At 45.8% G+C, this 22,017-nt stretch overlaps 2 protein-coding genes across 15 annotated transcripts in view; one reads left to right on the top strand and one right to left on the bottom strand.

The window, feature by feature from the left end:
* Nucleotides 1–22,017, bottom strand: part of LOC108153288 (collagen alpha-1(XVIII) chain) — a 56,815-nt gene that overhangs the window by 24,458 nt on the left and 10,340 nt on the right. For 10 of the 14 annotated variants that reach the window (XM_017283164.2, XM_017283162.2, XM_017283165.2 and 7 more), the window contains exons 3-4: nt 18,941–19,050; nt 17,239–17,777 (exon numbers count right to left, since the gene is read on the bottom strand). In XM_017283164.2, the coding sequence (XP_017138653.1) occupies nt 17,239–17,777; nt 18,941–19,031 (630 nt within the window). In that variant the 5' untranslated portion in view covers nt 19,032–19,050. Of the gene's footprint in view, nt 1–9,870; nt 10,180–15,239; nt 16,625–17,238; nt 17,778–18,940; nt 19,051–22,017 lie in introns of those variants that run through there. The other 4 variants (XM_017283174.2, XM_017283175.2, XM_017283173.2 and 1 more) reach the window with 3 other exon arrangements.
* LOC108153289 lies at nt 3,446–4,584 on the top strand. The gene is made up of 2 exons (XM_017283177.2): nt 3,446–3,808; nt 3,881–4,584. Exons 1-2 carry the CDS (start codon nt 3,563–3,565, stop codon nt 4,352–4,354), a joined length of 720 nt encoding a protein of 239 aa, XP_017138666.1. The 5' UTR covers nt 3,446–3,562; the 3' UTR covers nt 4,355–4,584.

The raw sequence follows: 22,017 nt of genomic DNA, 5'->3' as shown, positions 1-22,017 counted from the left end.
ATACCCTATCCCATTATAAAACAGGGAAAGTTTCATTGGTTACGGTGACTGGGATGTGGCAGGAAAACAATTTGGAAGCTATAGATATTTATTTATCCAGACGACTTATAAGTAACTCAACAGCTTCGATGCATCCTCATACCTATCACATTCTCAGGCAAGTCCCGATGGGTAGGGTATCAATTGTTCGTCTTTATATAATTCAGCTAAGCAGCTTTTGTCTTTTTACGTCCGTCTCTGCAGTGCGCTTTACCTTTTACATAACCGACAATGAAAGCTACTGCGACGAGGACAACAGCGGAAACGGATGTATATATTTTTGTCTGCTCCCGACAGAGTTGGAGTCTTCTTTCTGGCATTTGCATGTGCGGCCATTTGTTAGCGAACAGATCCAGCCGAGCGAGTGCTCTCCCGCTCCACACGACTGAATGGCTGTACAAAAGTTATGCCCAAGTTAATAGATAATTAACCATGCAAATTGCCGCGCAACAGTTTACAAATATCGTCGGTGTCATCGTCATCGTCATCGTCATAGTCAGTGTCATCCTCATTGCTGTCACTGTCACTGCCAACATGCGTAAGCACCTTTCGACTGCGGCTGACTAAAATGCCGAGCCCCGAGACCGAATGCCGTGTGCCTTGCTTCCAGGTGTCTCTGGTCTGACTTGGGCTTGGGGTCTGGGCGGCTGTACAGCTGTACGGGTGGCTGTCTGTCTTTGGCTCTGGCTCTTGCTCTGATGTGCGTTCAAGTACAAAAGAATTAACTCTAATTACTTTGTAATGTTGATTAAGCCCGTTAGAGGCATTAAATATGTAAACGACGTTTTGACATTTTCAGCATATTTTCGTGAATACGTGTGTGTCTGAGCTTGTGTGTATGAGTTTGCTGGAACTACATATAAGAGTTATGCTCGTTTGGCGCCTGTGGCTCCAGCCTAGAGTTCGATTGTAATGTGGCAGGAATTTGGCTCCAATTAACAGACAGGGCTGCCGGGCCACAGAAATGTTCTGTTCAAATGTTCAGCCAACAATTCGATACTCAATTCATTGGAAGGTATCTCTATTGCCCAACTCCATTGAATTGAATGCGAGAATACCGAAAAAGCCGAATTTAAATTCAACTTTATAGCCACCAACGACAGCCGGCCAACAGCCGACAGCCGACAACCGACAACAAACAAATGCCAGAGTCGGAGATATCAAGGTAGTCCGGGGCTGAGAGCTCGGCCAGAAGGTGGCCTGTGGGTCATGGCATAGTTTCTAAATCACTTTCTGACAGCCGTTTCGACCCTCGGCCAAAGGAAACTCGAAAGCAACAGCGAACAGAAACCGAGGATAACAATCGCTACGTCAAAAAGTTGCGCACTTTTTGTAATTTTATTTTATTTCCGTTTAAATGCGTGCAGCTCTCCCGAGATGGCTCTGCTCTGCTCTGCTCTTCCCTCCGACGCGATTTTAAAGCTAAATTATAGCTACATAAAATTTTTACGGCCCTTTTTCTGGGTGTATCTGAAGGGCTGCCGAGGGCAGTAGCGGCCAGGTGCAGAACTTAATTCTCTGTGCACTTGACTTTCTCGCTCTTTTTTTGACACTTGGCGGCCGTTTCGCATTTTATTTGATGCCCATTTTCATTTTCTCAGGTGTGTGTGTTTTTTTTTTTACCAGTTTTGCCAGTTTTGTTTTGCATATAATCAGAATAAATTACTTTGCACATTTTGCGGCACATAAATAATTTAAGACAAAGTCGCATCAAAGCGCAGGGAGCAGGCATACCAACAGAGAAACAGAAACAGAAACGGGCACATACACACACATATACAGATGTACATACAGTGTGTCCCCACTGTATCCCCACTGTCCGTGTGCAGCGGCCAGAAGTGACTGTCTAAATAGAGGCAGAGTAACGGAAACGGAAATGGAAACATAAACTGGATGTGAATCTGGAACGGAGAAGTAGAAGGAGATGAGCAGGCAACAGGGAGGATGAGGAGGAGGAGTCAGGGGACCAAAAAAACAATGAGACGGCAAATGCCAACCGCATAGTGACAGATTTTTTTTTAATTTTGCTAAAAACCTACGACTAATTCTCAAACGAGCTGACACAAATCTCGAAAAGTTTTTGCGCCAACATTTTTGCAGAGCTGCCTGTCTCCCCGTCCTGACGCTCCGCCTCTCACTAGTGCCCATGTGGCAGGCTGTTTAGCTGGGGAAGCATTTATATACACATGTATATGTATATACGAATACATACTAGTGTACACTGTACAGTGTACTTTCATGCATCAGGAGGATGCTCATCATTATGAGTTCTGCCAAGGAGGCTTTTCGGGAAAAGCTGTCCTTATGGGGTTTCAGGGAATGCGGTAATGAGAAGAATTAACTACATTTCTTTTCATCAAATCAAATTAAATGTTTCTCTTTAAGATCTCTTTGAAACCTCATGATGAGGTCATGAGTAGTTGCCCTTCTATCCTTGAAATGAACACAATTTAAACTCATATATTCCGTACTTTATTTCGGGCAATATCCAAAAATATACAACACCCACAACCACTGGCATGAATGTGTATATTATGACATCATGGGAAGGTCTCAAATGAAAAACCACAAGAAATAAATTTTAAATGAGTTTGCCGTACCCTTAACTACCCTTTACTCATGAAAACTATGGAAAATATTAAAATTATGACGAAGGAAAGAAGCTTCTGCTTTTCCTTATAATGGTCTTTTTTTTTTTTTTGGGAAAATAAATTTTTTTAAATCACATTTAAGTCGTCTGTTGAGCGAAAACTTAATAGTTTAGGAATATTGGAATTTTATTTATGAGCAAAAGAGATATGTTTATAGATGAATTGTATACCTAGTGCTAGTAGCTCCTAAGAACCACTAACATGTTGAGCCCACGGGGTGCACCGAGCATTTATTTTATGTACACAATTCGTACCTAAAAATACCAAAAGATTTAATAGCTATTCGCACTCTTATTTACACTTCTGGGATGATAAATAACAACTATTAACAGTACAAAAACTAAACCGAATATCTGTTGGTAACGTTTTAAAATTATTGATTAATGTAGTAGCTAAACAGTTTTGTTTCGGATGGGAGTATTTTCAAGATGGTCAACTGCGAGTGCTAGGTACAAACCGCAACGGCAATAATGACATCTCCTGTGGACTTTGTTCGAATCGAGTAATGTACACAAAGTCATAGATACATACTTTGCATAAACCAACACGTTATGTGTGTGCAGAAGATTTGTGCGTGTGGAAGTGGCTTTAGACAGTTTCATAAACCCAAGGTAACCACAAAGTAAAGTGTGACAACGCTGCGGATGGGAAACGTAAGCCATTCCCCGGAGGATTCGCTTTCTCTCACAGGATATGAAGCAAAGTAGGCAGTGAATTATAAATAAAATAATATGATCTGAGTCAAGTTACCTGCGAAATTTATTTCGGAAAGTCAATCGCAAAATCACACTTGGAAAAAAACAGACATTCTCCGCCAGGCATTCCCTCACCTCACACAAATATTCGTTTGCAATAGTTCGATTTCCGTCTCAATGAAGACTACAAAAATCCAAAGTATTTCCTCGATGCAGTCGCAAAGGTCAAACTCTTGCTCCTCTGGGGTATCGCAGGTGCGCGACCTCATCCAAGAGCTGATGGGCCCCCGCACAGTCTTGATCCGGAAGATCGCCTGGACCCAAATGTTGCCCGTGACCCGAGATGAATACGAAGGTTACACCGACGACTGGTGGCCGGACTACACGATCTACTCGCAGTCCCATGCCATCACAGATATGAACGTGAGTGGGCGGTGGGCAGTGATATGAGCGCCAATCGAAATGACATCCATTTCCGATTCAATCCATTTTCAGGGTTTGCTGGTCTACACTCAGGACGCTCTTAAGGGCATGCCAAATGACCTTGAGCTAATCTACGGAAAGTTTCAGTCTACGTATAAAAAATCGAAGCTTAACACACGGGTCAGGCGCAATCGGAACCGCGTTATCAACGGCCTCATCAAGGACATTATTATCTTCGTCACAAACGTGGGTCGCCAATGCCGGAAGATGCTCGACAAGCGTCGCACCTACTACGAGCAGGCCAGTTCGTCCAAGGACACCATCGATCGCGTACAGCTGAAGATCTTTGACGAGCAGAGCTTCATCCAGCTGCAGACCAGTATGCGAAGCCTGGAGGAGTTCCTGAAAGACTTTAACTCCCTGTTCGTCACAGAGGCGGAAGCTGAGTTCGATGCCGAGGCTGAGGCTGAGGAAAAGAAAGGGCTGCCGCAAGGCCCGCTCTCGCCTCCACCTCCGCCACAGGCCAAAGCCAAGGCACGGCGTTAAGCCACCCGATCAGGAAGTCATCTTGTCGCTTATTCCCAAGCCATAGCCATAGCCATCGCCATAGCCATCGCTTCTATTGTACGGCTCAGACACACATAACAGGCGCGGGACTGGGACTGGGACAGGGACAGGGACAGAGACAGGAACAGGGACCCAAGCAGCGGTAATAAAGAGTTCGCCCCCAGTGTATTGGAGTATCTGGGAAAGCTTTTCATGCTTCAAAGTCAATATACTCGTACTTCTACTAGTGTGCCATGTACAGAGAGCACAGTTTTAAAACGGTAAGTATGCCTTTCAGTTACGTGGTCGTGTGTGGTGACACACTTACTCCTCCACTGAGCCCGGGTGTGGGGCCGGGGGGTGGCCCCCACTGGCCGGGATGCCCCTTGTCAATGGGCTGTTAGTTGCTCCGAGCACAGACGCCATTCAAGCGGAAATGCAGCACCGAAACCCTGCGCCGAGCAACCGGCAACGGGCACACGGCAACGAAAAAAAAAAATAGCCAGAGGCAGAAACCTCCATGTGAAGTGTGTCATCAGTTTAAGGTTTTTGTGGGCAGCACACACATACTCGTACACCCAGGTATAGGACCCAGACGAGGACCAAGACCAGGCACGGCACTCTCCCGCTCCGCTGCCGAGCTCCAGCTACAGCTACAGCTCCAGCTCCCAGCCCCAGCCAGCCCGTATTTTCATAATAAACAAATGGGTTGTATGGTTGGTTGGCTTAACTTTTGGGCTGCCAGCAAGTCGCAGATACCAGATAGCAGATACTCGTACGCGCAGAGGCAGAGTCGGTCGACGTCGACAGCCACCGCCACCGTATTTGTTAGCACAAATCAGTGCTATTTATATTGTGGCCAGGGGCTGGAGGAGTATAGGACCCACCATTTCCACCCCTTCCACCCAATCCACCCCTTCCCAGAGACATCTACTTCTGGCCTGCACTGTGCGTAGCGTTGTCAACACGCTTGCCAACTGCAGTTCGGCTCGAACGAGGGAGGGCTCTATCCAATTTGCTGGGGAAGCCACAGGGGTAGCAGCAGCAACACAGAAGAATGCTGGCAAAAGTAGAATGTTGCATACTTTGCTGCACTCGCAGCAGAAAGTTCGCGTCACGCAGGCAACATTAACATGCTGCTTATCGCTGATATGCACTGAATGGGGGATGGGGCACGGCACAACTTCCGCTGCATGCTGTCAATGCAACAAGTTTAAGAGGGGGCGGTCTGCTCTGGGAATCTGCCAAAACTTTGTTGTGCCTATCACACTGTCAGAACCGCAAAAGTCATGCAAAAGTTGCCACCCCCGAGCCCAAAGCCGGGACTCTGCCATCTCCCTATCTATACCATCGACATTGGACTGACTGGCGGTGGGGTCGGGCCCAGGGCCCAGGGCCACGCCACAGTCACCGCAAACAAAAGAGGCGCATCGTCCCCGAACTTGGGTTTCGGAAAACAAAATTTATTATGGACGCTTGGCGGGGCGTGTCGTCATCGACATCGACATCGACTTCTTTGACTTTGACTTCGATATGGCTGCTACGTGGATGCGTACTGCTCCCCGCCCCTACCCCCGCCCCTGCCCCTGGCCCAGCCTTCCATTTGCGATTTGCCATTCGCCAGCGAAGCTAACATTTAGAGTGCCATGCTGCGCTTTAATAAAATATTATCATAAACGTAACGGAAGCTAGTTCCTCATATGCTTACGAGTATTCCCAGTCCTCGCAAAAAGGAATGCGAGTACGAGTACGAGCCCGAGTATGGATGGCGAGCACATAATGTTTTCTCCGGTGGCATGCGAAAGCTTTCCTCCTACTGGATAGCAAGGGTATAATACGTTTTCATAAATCAAATGAATGGAGAGCTGCTCAATATTTAATGTCCTGCCTGGCAAAATTTGTACCCATCAGATATGTGAGATTATATTTGGAATTTTCTGATGCAAAGCTCCTGAGCACGACACTCCTGAATATGGAACACATTTCCTTTATTTTGAGTAAAAGCGGCTATGGCATTTACCTAGAGTTTGTTAATCTATTATTAATCGTATTAAGCAGTAATAGTTATTTTTACAAAGTAATTGGTATGGGACTTTATATATAACTAGGGGGCACGCCCTCTTGTTCGTGCGACGACAACCCAAAACTTTCTTTATATACATAGTAAAGAGATATTTAAAATTACTAAATACTCTCAATTTATCGTATTGTTTCACCATGCAACAGTCGGATAATATATGAAATATTTATCTACATTTCTTTTTTAATTTATTTTCTTTTTCCCATCTATTAAATAAGATCTTCAAAGCAAGTGACATAGCCGTACAGAAATAAGTGAATGCTGTATTAACCATAACAAGCAGTACCGCCTTGTACTGCTTGCAGGGTACCTCCTGCGGATATCCTTCAGAACGATCCATATTCCTCACTTTTTCCACGCTGCACTTTGTTTCTGGGTTAACTCGTTACTCTCGTCCCCAGCTCCCAGTTACCAGTTACCAGCTACCAGCTCCCCTTCTCCCCTTTTCTCTTCTGCTGCCGTTTCTCTGGCATTCGGATATTTTCATTATTTATTGCCAGCCCCCAGTGCAGCGGGAAAATGCAACTGCTTGCTTACACGTATATATATATGTACGAGTATGACTAGAAATGTCTGGGTAAATCTAAAGGAATGTGCTTCCTGTAGTTCTTTATTGCTCAATCGAGAGGGCGAGTGAGTGCAAGTTAATGGTAATGTTTGGCTACTTTGTTACAATTTCGCAGAAATGTCGATGGGCTACACTTGGGGGAAAACTTCCATTCATATATAATCTTTGCCATCTTACAACCTCGGTATAGGAGCATATTATCATGACTACTAAGTTAATTTTCACAATATACTCCTGATTTCGGTGGTCCACTCCTTCCACTCCTTCCACAGGGGCAGTTCCTTTATCTGTCTCGGAGGTGAAGCTCATTACGCGGAAATACCCGGCCAACAAACATGAATCGACGACAACTAACACAATGCCTGACAGGTCATAAATGTCCAAAAGACTCTCAACGAGTTGATCGGGCGGGGGCTTGCCACACGCCAAATGCATTAACTATAATTGGCTTCGACTAATTTCGCTTTTGGGTAATTAGGCCCTAATGAAACCTAATAGACCTTGCTCTTGGGGTTGGTGTACCACACGACTAAGCCACAGGAGTTAGAGGGAATCAGTCAATAAGCCAGCTGCCAACTGCGAACAGGAGGCGACTGCCACTGACAGCGGCACCGGATAACCACATCGTATTAAACATCGACAAATTGCCTGTCAATCCACCTGTAATTTTTATAAATTTCCAATTGTGAGGCAGCTGCCAGTTTGCTGCTGTTCTCCTTTTCTCCTCGGTTTTCCCATTTCCCGCCTTCCTAGCCATCCCAGGCACTGCGCTGCGTTCAGTTTCAGGTCGTAATTAACGGCAGCAGAAGAAAGTAGGGAAACAGCGACAACAACAGCCACCTCACCACCTCGCCACCTTGCCACTTCGCCACTCCGGGACTTGGTAATGGAAGCTACTGCTAATGAACCCATCGCCGACGCCTGTTGGCGTGCCAACGGAGACAGCGGACACGGGGAGGCAGCATGCAGAAATGACTTTATTAACAGCCCTGCCCCCAGCATACATCCCACCACCTGGCAGTACTCCTACTCCTACTCTTACTCCTCCCCCCACACTCTTATTTAGATTTTTATTGCTAAACTTTGTTTCTTTGGTTTGTGTTTGTGTTTGTATTTCTGTTCCTGGTTTTCTTTTTCCTTTTCTCTTTTCGCTTTTCCAACACACGTTTGGCAGCAGGCAGCAGGCAAGCGGGAAAGATGGAAATAAATTGGCGGTGGGGGAGGGGGAGAGACGTGTAGTAGAGGCAGTAGAACCCACGACTATGTTTCCATATCGAAGTCAGCCCGTTAACGGCTGTCGACATTCACTCCGCTCCTTCGCATGCGACACTTTGAATGTTTTAAATGGTTTTTTATTGCCTCGCCCTCGTCCTGTTGTGCGGTTTGCCGTTCTCCGTTCGACGTTCGCCTTCGCTCCTGCATAAAATTAGTTTAATCACTGTTTTCAGAGTCCAGAAATGGGTACAAGGGGGCAATAGGGGCACTGGTGGCACTAGGGGCATTGGGACTAGGAGGTGCCGCGTCAGGTGAAGCCAGCCAAACCCATAAGTAAGCGTAAATAATGTCAAAGCAGTGCAACTATATATGGAAGGGAAGGCCACATCCAGAGGTCCTCCCCTAGCTGCGGGTGTCAATAGAACCATTAATAGGGCGTGCTGACAAAATTAGCACAACAATTATGCAGGTATTAGTCAAAGTTTACTCTAAATGGAGGGAGCGCTGCGACTCGGTGGCCTTTGAGGAAGGTCTCCAAAGGAGACCATAGTGTAGGGGCAACAATGTTGTGACCAAGGCAGAGCTATACTTTACAAAATGAATGGAATTGATTTGATTGCACGCATTAGGGTCAGTGTGAAGATTCCTTCAGGAACCACAGCAATATTGTTGTGCCGATAATGATATTCTTTTGAGGCTGAGTCTATTGATTAAACATCGATGGAACATCGAACTTTACTTCCATTTTAGTAATATTTTCCACCAATTCTATGAAAAATGAATACTCTTTAGATTTCATAACCGTTTCAGCGTCCAACCATTCGGGAAACAGAACCCGGAGTATCCTGAAACACGCCGTGTATGCCCCCTCGCCGCAAACTGCGTCGTGGGCGAGCGGACCCGTGTCAGACTTATCAATTTATCTTGTGACCTGGCGGCGGCTACAAAATGCTTATAATGTGCCCTAATAATTGCAATGGGTTTTATTTGTGCGGAGCAGCCTCGCATCCCGCCTCGCACTGGGCGACAGGTGTGCTCGGCCAGGGCGAAATGGTCTGCTGTCATGAAACATTTGTCACAATAAACTTTATTTGTTTCCGTGTAGTGTAGGACTATGCTTTATTTGCTCTTCGCTCGCACTGACTGCGAGGATGTTTGAGGAGGTGGGGAATGTGTGTGAGTGTGTTTAAAAGTTTTCCCAACTTGTTGTGGGTTCTGTCCTGGCTGTGGGTTTGTTTTCAATGTGCGTGTTGGACTCGCATAAGCCGCGAGACACCCAGCTCCAGTCGCACTCGCAGTTCCAGTCGCAGTTCCAGATCCCTCTTCCTGTTCCAGTCCCAGCAGGAACAGAACAGCAGAGCGATCCCCGCTCAAGACCTCAGAGCGGTGACATTTGTTTGCATTTGAAGGGGCAGGATGTTGAGCATTTAGCATTACACACACTACAACAGTACAACACTACACAGTTCGCAGTGTTTAGACCCGTAAAGTGGCCAGAAACGGACACGGATACGGGTACGGACACGGACACGTGTTGATTATAACTATAATTAATTGGCCAGTTCTTTTTAATTAGTTGAAATGCCATTAGTTTAAGTACAACGCAAACCGGTTGCCGTTTTGGGGCAACAGGAAAGGGTTCAACTCAGTTACCTGTATCCTAGCTGCCACCCGCTCGCCGTTGTAGCGGTTGGGATTGAACCATCCCTTCGTGGAGCCCGTGACGAGTACGATGCCGAGAAGGAAGAACAGAATCAGCGCGGTAATCACGAGTTTCGCACGCGTCGATATGACCATTGCCATTTTGTACGATATTTACACGTCTCCCCGCACTATTATTCAGGAGCAGAGCCCGTACTACGAAGCACTTGGGGCACAAATACAGAACCGGCGCGCGAGTAAACGAGAAATCGAGGAACCGAACGGTATAGCGACGAATCGAATCGAATCGAATCGAATTGCCTGAAAGAAAATGCATAAATTGGAATATTAATTAGTTGGCGGTGGGGAAGCGGGCTGCTGCTGCCACAATTGCCACAACTGCCACACAAATGGTTTGGTTTGGTTTGGTTCGGTTTGGTTTGGTTTGTCGGCGAATGTATTTGACCCGGTCACTTGGTCGCTTGGACTTTGGCTCGGGGATACTTCTAGCTCTGATGCTGAGCTCTGAGTTCGATACCGATGTTGTTGCCACCGATGCCTAATGGCTTTTGTGGGAAGTATTAAGCTTGCCAGCTTTCTCCCCTACCGTCTCCCACAAGACGATGGCCCCCAGGAAGGAAGGTGCTTGCCTTGCCACAAAGCGTTTTTGTACACAATCCACATGCCACATGCCACAAGCACACATGCACACAGGCACACACGCACACGTTCGCACACAAAGGGTGCCTACAGCAAGCCCTCTTAACAGGCACTCGATGGGGGACTCCCACTCCGACTCCGGGGTCGACTGCGACCCCTCACACCCATTCATACACTTCCTGTAAACGCTACAAATGTAATACGTTTTATTTAATTCTGCTTCTCTTTTTTCCCGACGCTTGTCAGCATTTTCTCACTGATTTGCGGCACAGGAGGTGGCGGCTGAAAAGCATAACCGACAGTCCTGGCATGACCTGGCCTGACTGACACCCTGTAAACCAGTGCTTCATGCGACGGTTTTTAGGGAAGAGTGAATGCTGGTTGCATGTCGCCAATCAGCCCGATATGCCGCGTGCTTCCACACTCAACAGCAGAGGGGTGTCGGGAGAAGCAAACTTTATGAAAAGTTAAGCTGCCAACAAGTTTATTTGGGAAAAATATTGAATTATAGCAACGTCAAAGGCAAGGAACGATTCAAGGAACGCGTTTCTGGAAGGCAGCCGCACAAATTGGTCACATGCTCTCGAGACGTCTTGGCCCATATATTTTTTTTTGGGGAACCGCAATAAGGCTAAGGCTCAGGCATGGCCATAAGCCAGCGTGTTTGCCAGAGGGTTATGTGAGCGTGTCCTTGAGGTTGCGCCCGAAAAAAGTGGAAAAGTAAAAGCTAAATAAAAACCGAGCTGCAACTTTTCAACCTACATAATTGCGGCGAAAGTTGGCTTTACATCCTCGTACACAAAACATTCCCAGAGACAACCTCCGAGCACTCGCACTCGCACTCTCGCTCTCCCAGCAACACAACGCATTACGTGGCTCAGAAAAGTATGCTACTGCCACTGCCAGCGCATAATTACGATAATCGTGTCAGTCTAGAGCTACGCTACGAGTACCAGCAGCGTCCATGGGCACACGGCCCCCCTTGAGTCTTTAGCACCCGGTCGGGGCACGCCCACGCCCCCGCCCCCGCCCAGGCCTTCTTCTGAGGCAGGGGGCAACCAGTTATTGAGTCAACGAGTCGGCGGTGTAGCACAAACTTTTTGTACGCGCCCAAAAGTAGAAGCCAAAGGAAACTTTTTTATGCCAAGTCAAGCGGCTGCGGGCCGCTCTTGCTCTTGGCCCTGCTTCCATTTCCAGCTAAGCCTCCTTATGCTCCCGCTCCGCCTTCGCCTCCTGCCACCTCGTGGCATTCTTCACGCAGCATTAAAATTCTGCGACTGCAGGCTGCTGAGCCCATTGCTGGGGCTAAGGTCTGAGTCTGAGTCTGAGACTGAGACAGAGACTGACACTGGGTGTGAGGCAGGGACGGCGTACACGGGCGCTGTTTAAGCTTAAAGTTTGACACGGTTCAAGTTTTCTAATGAAATTACCTTCTTCTTATTCCTCTTCTTGTTCCTAATGAAAAGGGGCAAACTTGTGGCACAAAAAATGGCGCTAGGGCCGTCGGAGTGCGATAAGAAATTTGGTATCTTCTCCAAATTAAGTACACAAAAATGAGTAACGACTTTTGAAGTTGTCATGGAAGCCGAAAAGTTAAATGTGGCCAAAAAAAAATACGGGAATAGTTGGGCCCAAGCCTTTTCGGACATTAGCGGCTAATGAAGATAATGGGGCTAAATGCTTAAAAAGGGTTCTGCGCCCCACACCTGGAACCCCCTCCACGGAATCCGAGCGCTAACCCAAACCCAGTCCCAGTCCCAGTGCCAGACCCAAGAAGAATGTTTTATGTCAACTCATCTCATGTGGGTTCTGGTTCCCTGTGTCTGGGTTTCCTTTGCTACGCTTCCGTTTGACATGTAATTTTTAATAAGCACCGTTTTCCGCACAAATTTCCCTTTCTCTGTGAGTCTTTGTCTGCAGCTATCTGTGGCAAGGTTGCGGGGACCGTCGTAGGGGAGGAGCTGGTGCTGGCATACATATGTCACATATGTATCCTTAATACGAAGTCGGAGCCCGGACAAAACGTCCCTGGAAGAAATGTCTTCTGTCTAACCTCAGGCCTGTGACTTTTGTGAGCGTTTGATCGATAAGCAGCAACTGCCTGACAGCTCCTCCTCCATAACGTGAGGCATCCCAGCCAGTCTATGCCATGGTATATGGTGTACGGTATATGGTTCCGCCTCCTGACGGGAGTGGGAACGCGTGTTCCCAATGATTAAAACGCGCTCATGAAGTCTCTGGCTTAATTAATAACAACCCAAATAATCGGCGTACTTCCCTGGCCATGCGCCAGTCCCACATGGGGGGATATGGGAACAGGGGTCCGGGTGGAAGGTGGGGCTGTATAATTACAGTTAAAAATTTGCATAATTTATGTTTATTGGTGCCGCCCCATTGGTTCGGATGGATCGCCGCCTAGGGGTGGTCATAAAATTACAAAATAATCATAGTTTTTCCTTAGCCCCCCCGCCCCCCTTCCCACACACTACTTTTGTACTCATCGAAGACATTTCTGTTCAGTCCGCATTTTCTTATGGGGTTTTATGTGGCTGCCCCTCCAGGTTCATAAAATAGGCACCCGAATATGTATGACTTTAACGACCTGCAGCTCTTGACGTAATAAAAAATCCATTTATGGGCATAAATACAAAAGGGAAGGTAGTTACACGGGTACGGGTATACGAGTATACGAGTCTACGAGACTCCGTGGTGTATCCGTGTGTTCATTTTCGTTGGGTACAACATTTTCATGGCCGTTCTTCAAGCAGAAATAAATACAGCTAATGAGAATTCCAGAGTTGAGTTCATCAAATTGAAACTTATAGACCTAATTCGAATAAGGCAATAATATCTGCTGAGATATTAGACTTGAAGTCATTTATGCGAGACTAAATGCTTCCAAAATGTTTCACTGAGCTCCACTGCTTTTCTGTCTTTTGGATAGCGCATAATTTTTAAATAATCTGAAATAACGTGTCTGTCAGGATGTTGAAGTTTCTAAAAATCGACTTCATATCTGTTGTACATGCTATAGCATGTGCATTACGTGACACGATGTACGTGATCCCGAGAAAAACTTGGAGCGTAACATTTATCTATGGGCGAGTTCATTTTCCACCACTCTCCGCACTTTGACAACGAAGATAAAGTGAAAAGCTCGTAGAAATAAACCAATTTGGAAATTGTTTCAATATTATCTGAAAACATGTATCGTTTCAACGGATTTTAGAGTGGAATTTTCCTCGGCAAAGGGATATGGATGCCGTCCAAGTTTAACAAAGGGGCTATCATGCGACTTGCACTGCTCTTAAATGATTCAATGTGACGAGAATTAAATATTAATAATTTAGAAAACAATTGCTTTTGTTTTCCATATTGTTTTGGCCGCCAATTGGGTACTGGATACTGCAAATGGATATTCTGGGTGAGGGCCTGGATGAGGCCTCTCTCGAAAACTAATTTCCAACACAATCGCGGCGCACAATGGCGACGATTGAAGGGGATTCTGGGGAGTAGAAGGATATTCGGCTTGTCAGGGTGACCAAATATGTAAATACACATTTCAAATTGAATTTGGAATTGTGTAGGCATAATGGTCCTAATATTGCATTATGATGGTAAATTGATAAATTCACAATTCAGAATTACATACAAGTATTACCGAAAGCGAGGTGCATACCGTCCGTCTGCCAGGGAGAGGTGGCGAAGCCTTGTGCAAGGCAGTGTGGCAAACAATAGCAAAACAATCAGACTGTGATATTTAAATGCATATTAACAATGTACACACATGAATATTTATGATGCTCGTAGTTTGGGTAAAAGTGAAAACAAGGCTAGAAAATCACATTCACGAGTATGTATGTACACATGTAGGTACACTGGACTGAGGACTGACGACTGCAGACTGGTTATCTCATAATTTGTGTCCTGTGGCTCGATTAAGTGCAAGTGAAATTCTCGAGAAACTTAAAGGGGAAGGACCCCGTATGAGTATGGTGTCTTTCCCAGTCTAGTCTTCGGAGGGTTAACTCTCGCTTCTGCCCAACTTTGTCTTTTGTTTGATCAACCCGATGCCGCTTCAAGGACGCCCATTAAAATGAAAGCCGGAGTGGGCCGAGAACGCCTTCTTGGCAGCGTTTTTATTTAATAAATAAAACGTATTTTCCTTTGCCTTTTGGCCATATGCGGAGCAGGCAGAAGGCAAAGACAAAAGGCGGGCGGCCTGCCTCCCACCATAATATACATACATACATATATACGGATATATATTACGTATACGCCCAGTGCTGCTTTAATATGCATATGCACGGAGCAGAGAGCAGTGAGCCGGGTGACGGGTGCCGGGAGTACGGCTATGTCTGTGGTTAGTGACGCGTCGGGGGCCAAAAACAGTTCTCGCTGGCGCTTTAATGAGTTTGCCATTGATTTAGGCGCGCCAACGAGAAGGCACACAGCCAATCCATGAGGCTTTATGCCACTCCGCACTGCCTGACTGCTTTCCTGGCCTGGTCTGGCCTGCTCTGGCCTGGTCTGGCCTGCTCTGGCCTACTCTGGCCTGCTCTGGCCTACTCTGGCCTGTTCTGTTCAGGCCTGGCCCGGACCTCGCTTGTCATAATTTATGCGCGAACCATGTTCAATTTGATGGGCGACATTCCAAACCATTTGTGTGCGAGTGAGTGGCGCATATTGTGGCCCTTACTCCGGCTGGATTCCATATTTACCTTTAAGCCGAACGCATTGGGGGGGACTTCACTTTAAAAAAAATTACCGGGATATGCACGCGGACGCGTAGGGATATAGTATTGAATATGTTGACAAAAATCACAGATAATTTAATTGCAAATACTTTGCTTTATTTATGCACGCGCGCTAAGGTATGAGTTTTATTTTAAAATTTATTGTAATTGTTAATTATTTATGGGTTCAGTTTTCTCTGTGATGCTCGTTTGTAATTACAAATGACAGCACATGTTATTTGCGCTCAATTTTTCTTCTCTTCTCAGTTTTTTTTTTGTTGTTTGTTTTTGTTGTTTGTTTTATTTTTACACTGCCGTTCAGGCTGTTTCTTAACTTTGATGTCCTGCTGTGTGCAATTAATTTACTTTTTCACACTACATGCACTTTGCCTTGCCATTGTGCAATTGATTGATTTCCATGCGAGCAAGTTTCATGCCCCAGCCAGTTTCAAGTCGGGGCTAGCCAGGCGGCGGAGGAGTTTGAACAGTGAATGGGGTTCGCTTTGGGGCAGAGTTAAATTCTTGATGACTTGCTCCGGCTTCACGTGGTTCCCTGTGCCCCAAAACTGTGCAACGAAACTTTTACAACCGGCAACCGCAACTTGAGCAACGACAACGACACAATGACGACGACGACGGCGACAAAGACAACGACGACGCGGCGGTGGCGGCGGCGGCGGTGGACAACAAGAAACGTACAACAGAGTATAACAATTGCAACTATGAGAGGACCGCGCACATGCCACACTAATTGAAAATATTTGTATTGGCTGTTACTTATCCCTACGATATCCCTTACGATATGGTATATAGTATATGTATCTGGTTTGTCCCTAGAGTGGATAGGTCCTGCACGGGATTCGCTCCGATATGGTGGCTCTGATATGATCAATTGCTGGGATTATGCTGGGGAACACGAACACACTTTTATGGCGGTTGGTCGATTGCTCGATGGTCGGTCAGTCATTGGAAGTTCAACGGTCGAATTTTCAAACGCTTGCGCGGCCTGTCCTTTAGCTTTGGTCGCATAATTGAACTTTAATTGACTCGATTCTCGGGGTTTAGTCCCACTCAGGAGGCATATTTCATTTAGGCGTATAAATCACTTTCTTTTTTGTGGCTGGGCCCGCTAAGGGCTTCATGTGCAGTTGTTGTAGCAGGATTAGGAGCAGGAGTAGTAGCCGTAGTAGCACCAGCTGCCACCGCACTCACGACGTCCGGCAATGACGACGACGACGACAATGGCACCGACAGCGCCGACAGTAAGGACGAGAACGAGCACCGACCGCACGGGTTTATAGCAAAGTGCGGCTTCACCGAAAAAAAATGCATTTTAAACGCTGCCGCCTGCCCATCTGAACAGTGTGGAAACGCGAACGCAACTGAAAGGTAAACGCACCCGCAGCCCAAGGAGGACCATCAAATCACAGCAATCTGTTCGTGCCACAGACAACATAAACGACCTCGTGCCTCGTGAACCCCGGCGTTCGTCTGCTGAATTCCCAACCACCGCTGAATACCACAGGAGAGCCACAGAGAGAGAGAAAGAGCAAGCGAGCGAATGCCTTGAGTGAGACTCGGGCCACCACGGGGTATACGTAATGTTTGAGTCGCGTGTCGAGTGGCTGGCAACTTTTGCCGCCAGCTGTCCAAATGGCGCCACTTAGGGGTGGCTGGAGTCAGAACTCCCGAGCGGCGAGAGTGGTGAAAAGCTCGCAGCTCTTGTGGCATGGGTTGTGGCACGTTGAAAGGCCACTTGAGCCGTTACAATTGCTTCACTTAGGTGATTTCAAAACAGGTATAGGAATATGCCCCATTCCCACACGGAAATAGATTCCATTTCAATTGGAAGATTCCATTGCTCACAACCCCTCTTAAGAAACTAAACAGATGTGTGCGCTCTAGCATTTCGAAAACTATTCCACTGAAAACTGATTAGAGCTAAAGAGCTTATGATTATGAAATTGGCCGCCGACAGACTTACCTCGAACTTTCCACCAATTATGGAGCCCGCCTGGCCAATGTACAGCGTGGAGGCCGAGTCGAAAACCAACTCTATGGGCTCTCGGGTCACCGGCGTACTGTTGCGCAGATCGCAGTCGTAGTAGAAGGAGACCCTGTCGCTGAGCACCTGGAATGCAATCGAATTCCACTTTTCCGCCACATGAGCCACACTGAAGCTGGCCAACTTGCGGCCTATGCTCTGGTCGGCCTGGGTGTAGACGAGCGACACATTGTAGCTGTTCTTCACCACCGGCGAGAGGTGAACGCCCAGCTGGACAACGGTGTCCAGCGGGTTCACCACGCTGAACAGGTAGCCACCCTTCAGTGAGCTCTGGCGGTAAGTGATGAGGATGGCGAACTCGTACAGCTTCTCCGGCAGTAGCATGCGGTAGGGGGACTTTACGTCCGCCGTCTGCAGGAACCGGAAGGCGGGAAACCCATCCTCGGCCTCCCCAAACTCAATGCCCGCAAATTGATTGTTATTCATGATGTCCGTCAGCGTGTACTCGGCAAGGGCATCTGCAGGGATGGAGAAACGTTCTCAAGTGGATAAATTACAACACTTTTATTATCTACAACTACATAAATTAAATAATTCTCGAACTTTCTTATGAATTTCCACCGGGTATAGGAAGAAACTAATGTCATTTAAGGTTTTCAGCTTGTTTTTCTTACTGTTCAAAAAGTCAAGAGTTTCAGATTTTAGATGCAATTTTCTTTAAAAATAAGAGCTTTAGTTTCGCATGTTTATTGAAATAATTTCATGTTAAAGAATCATTTTAGCCATGATTTTATTTGATTCTACATGATTTCTACATGAATGCTACACACTACTACATGTACACAAAAAATTTGGGAAAATATAGCATACTTTCAAGTGCAGAATTCGTGTAGATATCATGTAGAAACAGAAAGCATGTAGAGTTCTTTCTGATCTGAAATAAAACGAAACAATATTTCGTAAAAATATCCCGGATTTACATAGGATCTGTTTGTAATTGAAGTCGTTTGGGATAGATTTTTCCAAATATTATAAGAGCTATTGTAAGGTTATACATGCACACATATGTACATCACATATTACATCATGATAGGTACGAAAACGAAAACTTTTCAATGTTTTTTCCACGAGAGCAAAATTAGATTGTAGGCATGGTTGAGTTGCTCACTTCCTCATACTTGAAATTTCCATATAGCCCCAAAATCTTTGTTTTAAATTCAAACACGGCGATTGGCTGACTTTGTGCACTTTCAAAATTTTGACTCGGCATCCACAACAATTATTGACGACCTTGTTAATTGACAAAAGTCAATTGAATTTTGACATTTAAGAATTAAACACCTTTGACATTCTTTGGACAATTCGATTGATAAGAGGCAAATTTTCTTGAGAAATCCTGTGAAAGGGCGTATACCTCTCTCTGCAATTCATTAATTTTTGTGGATATCCGTGCTGCGACTGCCGAATTCGCAGAGCATATCTTGGTTTTTAAACTAAAAAATAATATTTTGGGGTTATATTACAAAATTGAAGTATAAGGAAGTAAGTAATCTACTCATCCAGGCCTACAAGATAATTGTTGTACAAAACGACTGTCGCACAGTTTGATTCATGCTTTCACTAGAAGCTTTGAATCTTTCATCTGTCATATCTATTCTCCCAGATACTCTGATATATTTACCTTTAATGGACTGTCCTATTAGGTCAAAGGAGCCCCGGGCAGGAGCTAAAAACGTCCAAGCCAGGCCCAGCATCAACAGTAACAGACGCATCTTGATCAGAGCCACAACACTGCAAGAAATAACAGAGAAAGGATTAGCTCCCGTTTCAATATGCAATCAATATATAAATATTTGGCAATAAATAACTACGAGTACGTGTTCACGCAAGCGGACACTTCTGCGGCGAAATAAGCCCACCGCAGACACGTTATCTGTCAGCCGCAATTATTGGTAACACGAGCCGCACTTGACTCGACGGGGAAGCTACCAGCAGGCATCCCTCAGGTACAACTGACGAATGCATATTGCAATTACGGGAACACGGCGCCAGCCACGAAGCCCTTGTCCATGCCCATTCCGGGGTGCACACACACCCAAAAGGCAGCGTATGCCCACCTGGAAGCCGCACAACTTTGTGGTCGTCTTTCGCTCACAAATTGGCAGAGACGAGCCGACGGACCTATGCGTCACTCATGGGTTACCAGTGGGGCAGATCGGCGGCCGAGATTAATGGCAATTAGGAGAGCCGGATCGCTAGATCTTAGCCACAAACCGATGGCAGATAAGGCAGCGGAGACACACCTAGAACCGAAGACAGTTTGTAATTTGTTTGTCAGCGGCTCTGTGGCAGCTGTAATGTCAGAGATCAATGCCGAAAATTACCCATAAGTACACTTTTTGTCAAGTTATTTGTGTTGAAACCTTAAAATTGGGCCCACCCAATAAATCATTGTAATCCCAGCCTCAGCTCATTTTCTAATTGCCAGCGACCAAGGGCAACTGATAAACCCATTCAAGTTCTCAGCAAACTTCTGCCTCGCTGTCTACTACCAGTCTGCTGTTGTCCAATTCGACCTCTCCACTTGTCATGTGTGAATAATCTAACACAATTAATGGGCGCCAGCTCCCCAGAGAAAACGAAACCGAAACAGAAACAGAAACAGAAACAGATGCAGATACAGATACGATCTTGTACATACACTTAAAAACTATGCCGCTGACCTCAAATTGTCACTGGACAGGGGCCGACAATTAATATTTATCAAGCATGGCTCTAGAAGAACCCACAAGATACAACATTTCGAGGCTCAACACTTTCACGCCGCCAGTCTTTTATGGTCTGGAATGCAAATTACTTTCAATTGTGATCATTCAGTAAAAGTATTTTCATCTCTTCATTAGACATGATAGCTGACAGTTCACAGAACACATTTTGATGATCTTCCAGCCATGCCTGCTGACACATCATAAACCGTGGTTCCCACCACATGGCAAGGAAGCTCCATAAAGATGTGAATAAAATGACAGATCACTACACTGGAAAAAAGGCATTGAACCATTTGATTGATTGATGGATCTCCTCTTATGTACATCCCTTATCTTTTTGATAACTTTTCTCTGCTCATTTATGCTTCCTTTTTTTGTGTTTATTTTCTTAATGAAAAGCTAGTAATGCCATCGATCTGGCATACTTGGTACTTCGTGGAGGCCACTTTTTGTATCTGTAGCATAAACTAGTCAAAAATAAAAACTACTCTTTCCCGATTCTATAGCTTTTCTAGTAAATGGCAAAAGACATATTTTTTTAACAATTTTTACTACCAGCTAAAATTATAATTGCAAAAAGTTCTCTAGTTTCTTGTATATAGGGATTTTTATGGCGAGAAAAAAACTGCAAATGTGTTATTCTTATATTGATGCTTTATAAATAGCAATATCAAAACAAATGCATAATCATAACCATCCATCCCATGGGCCATATGTCTATATGCAATTGCGTCACGTATCAAAATACCAAATAGAATTACTCGAATCTTCCAACTCAACGACTGACTGTGCTGTGAATGAATCTTTCCATTTGCAATACTTTCAGGTACATACATACACACATACATACATACTCGTATGAACTCGTAATTCCATCATGCTCAATTTACCGACTACGTATGCTAAACATCTGATTCAACAATCTGGCCGGAACACTTAATGATATCATTAGGCCCAAAACGAAAGTAATACAAATTGAACAATCCCCAAATAAGACTTTGATTTTCGACACATTCCTGGCAGAGATGCTGCCCGCGTCCGCGTCCGCGTCTCTGGCCATCTGAGGCATTTCAAAATGGGCTTCCTGACATAATGAGGCAACGTTTATGCAGTTCACAGACGGAACGCCGCCAGCACGTGCACCGCCCGCGTGGCCAATGTCAGAGCCGACGCCGACGCCGACGCCGACGCCGACCCCTTCTGCCCCTTTCGACGATCCATATGCACGCATCTTAGACTCTAGGAATTCAAGGGGAGACCCAGAACTCTCCGCCTGTTTGCTTAGAATGGGCCGCACGTAGCGCCGATTATTTGGGCCTAACCGGCAAACATGGGCGGGCCCGGACCGGGGCCGAGACCGGCACGGTTCGGTCGCGACTCGACTCGAGTGCCTCATGTTAATGCCCGCGAAAGTGTCGAAAGACAAAACATAATAAATAAAATCCTCATCGGCCCCCAGTCCATGTCGGTATGGGGTGCCCACTGGCTGAAATCAAAGTTTCATATATTTCACTTATAAATTTATGAGTCATTATGATTTCCCGCTTTGAGTTTGCGGCCATTTGCCCCGCCGGGCCATATGCAATTCCCAAAACCAATAAGCAATAAAATTGTATTCAAACTAGCAGCACCAGAAGCAGCAACAGCTGCTGGAGCAGGCCAATACTATCACTTTTTTGTTAAATCACATTCCATGTACAGATAGGGCCATCGTATGCATCGTACAGCGCATCAGATCTGAGTGGTTGTCGGTGGTTGGTGTCGTAAAAAGTTACGCACATCAAATTCAAAAGTCGTCAGAGCGTTGCACATTCAAAAACGTCGGTGGCTCAATGAAGACTCAATGAAGGGAAACCCCGAGACCGTTCAAGACAAAAAAAAAAAGTGAGGAAAATTCTAATAAAATTGTATTTTCAATAGTAAATTGGCTCAATATGACTGGGGGCATGGGCATAGGAAAGGGCTCTCCCGGTCACACAAGACGTACCAA

The sequence above is a fragment of the Drosophila miranda genome, chromosome XR (genome assembly GCF_003369915.1).
Source record: "Drosophila miranda strain MSH22 chromosome XR, D.miranda_PacBio2.1, whole genome shotgun sequence".
NCBI classification, from domain to species: Eukaryota; Metazoa; Arthropoda; class Insecta; order Diptera; family Drosophilidae; genus Drosophila; species Drosophila miranda.
The sequence above is the reverse complement of the archived record's forward strand: the minus strand, read 5'-3'. Positions and strand labels throughout refer to the sequence as shown.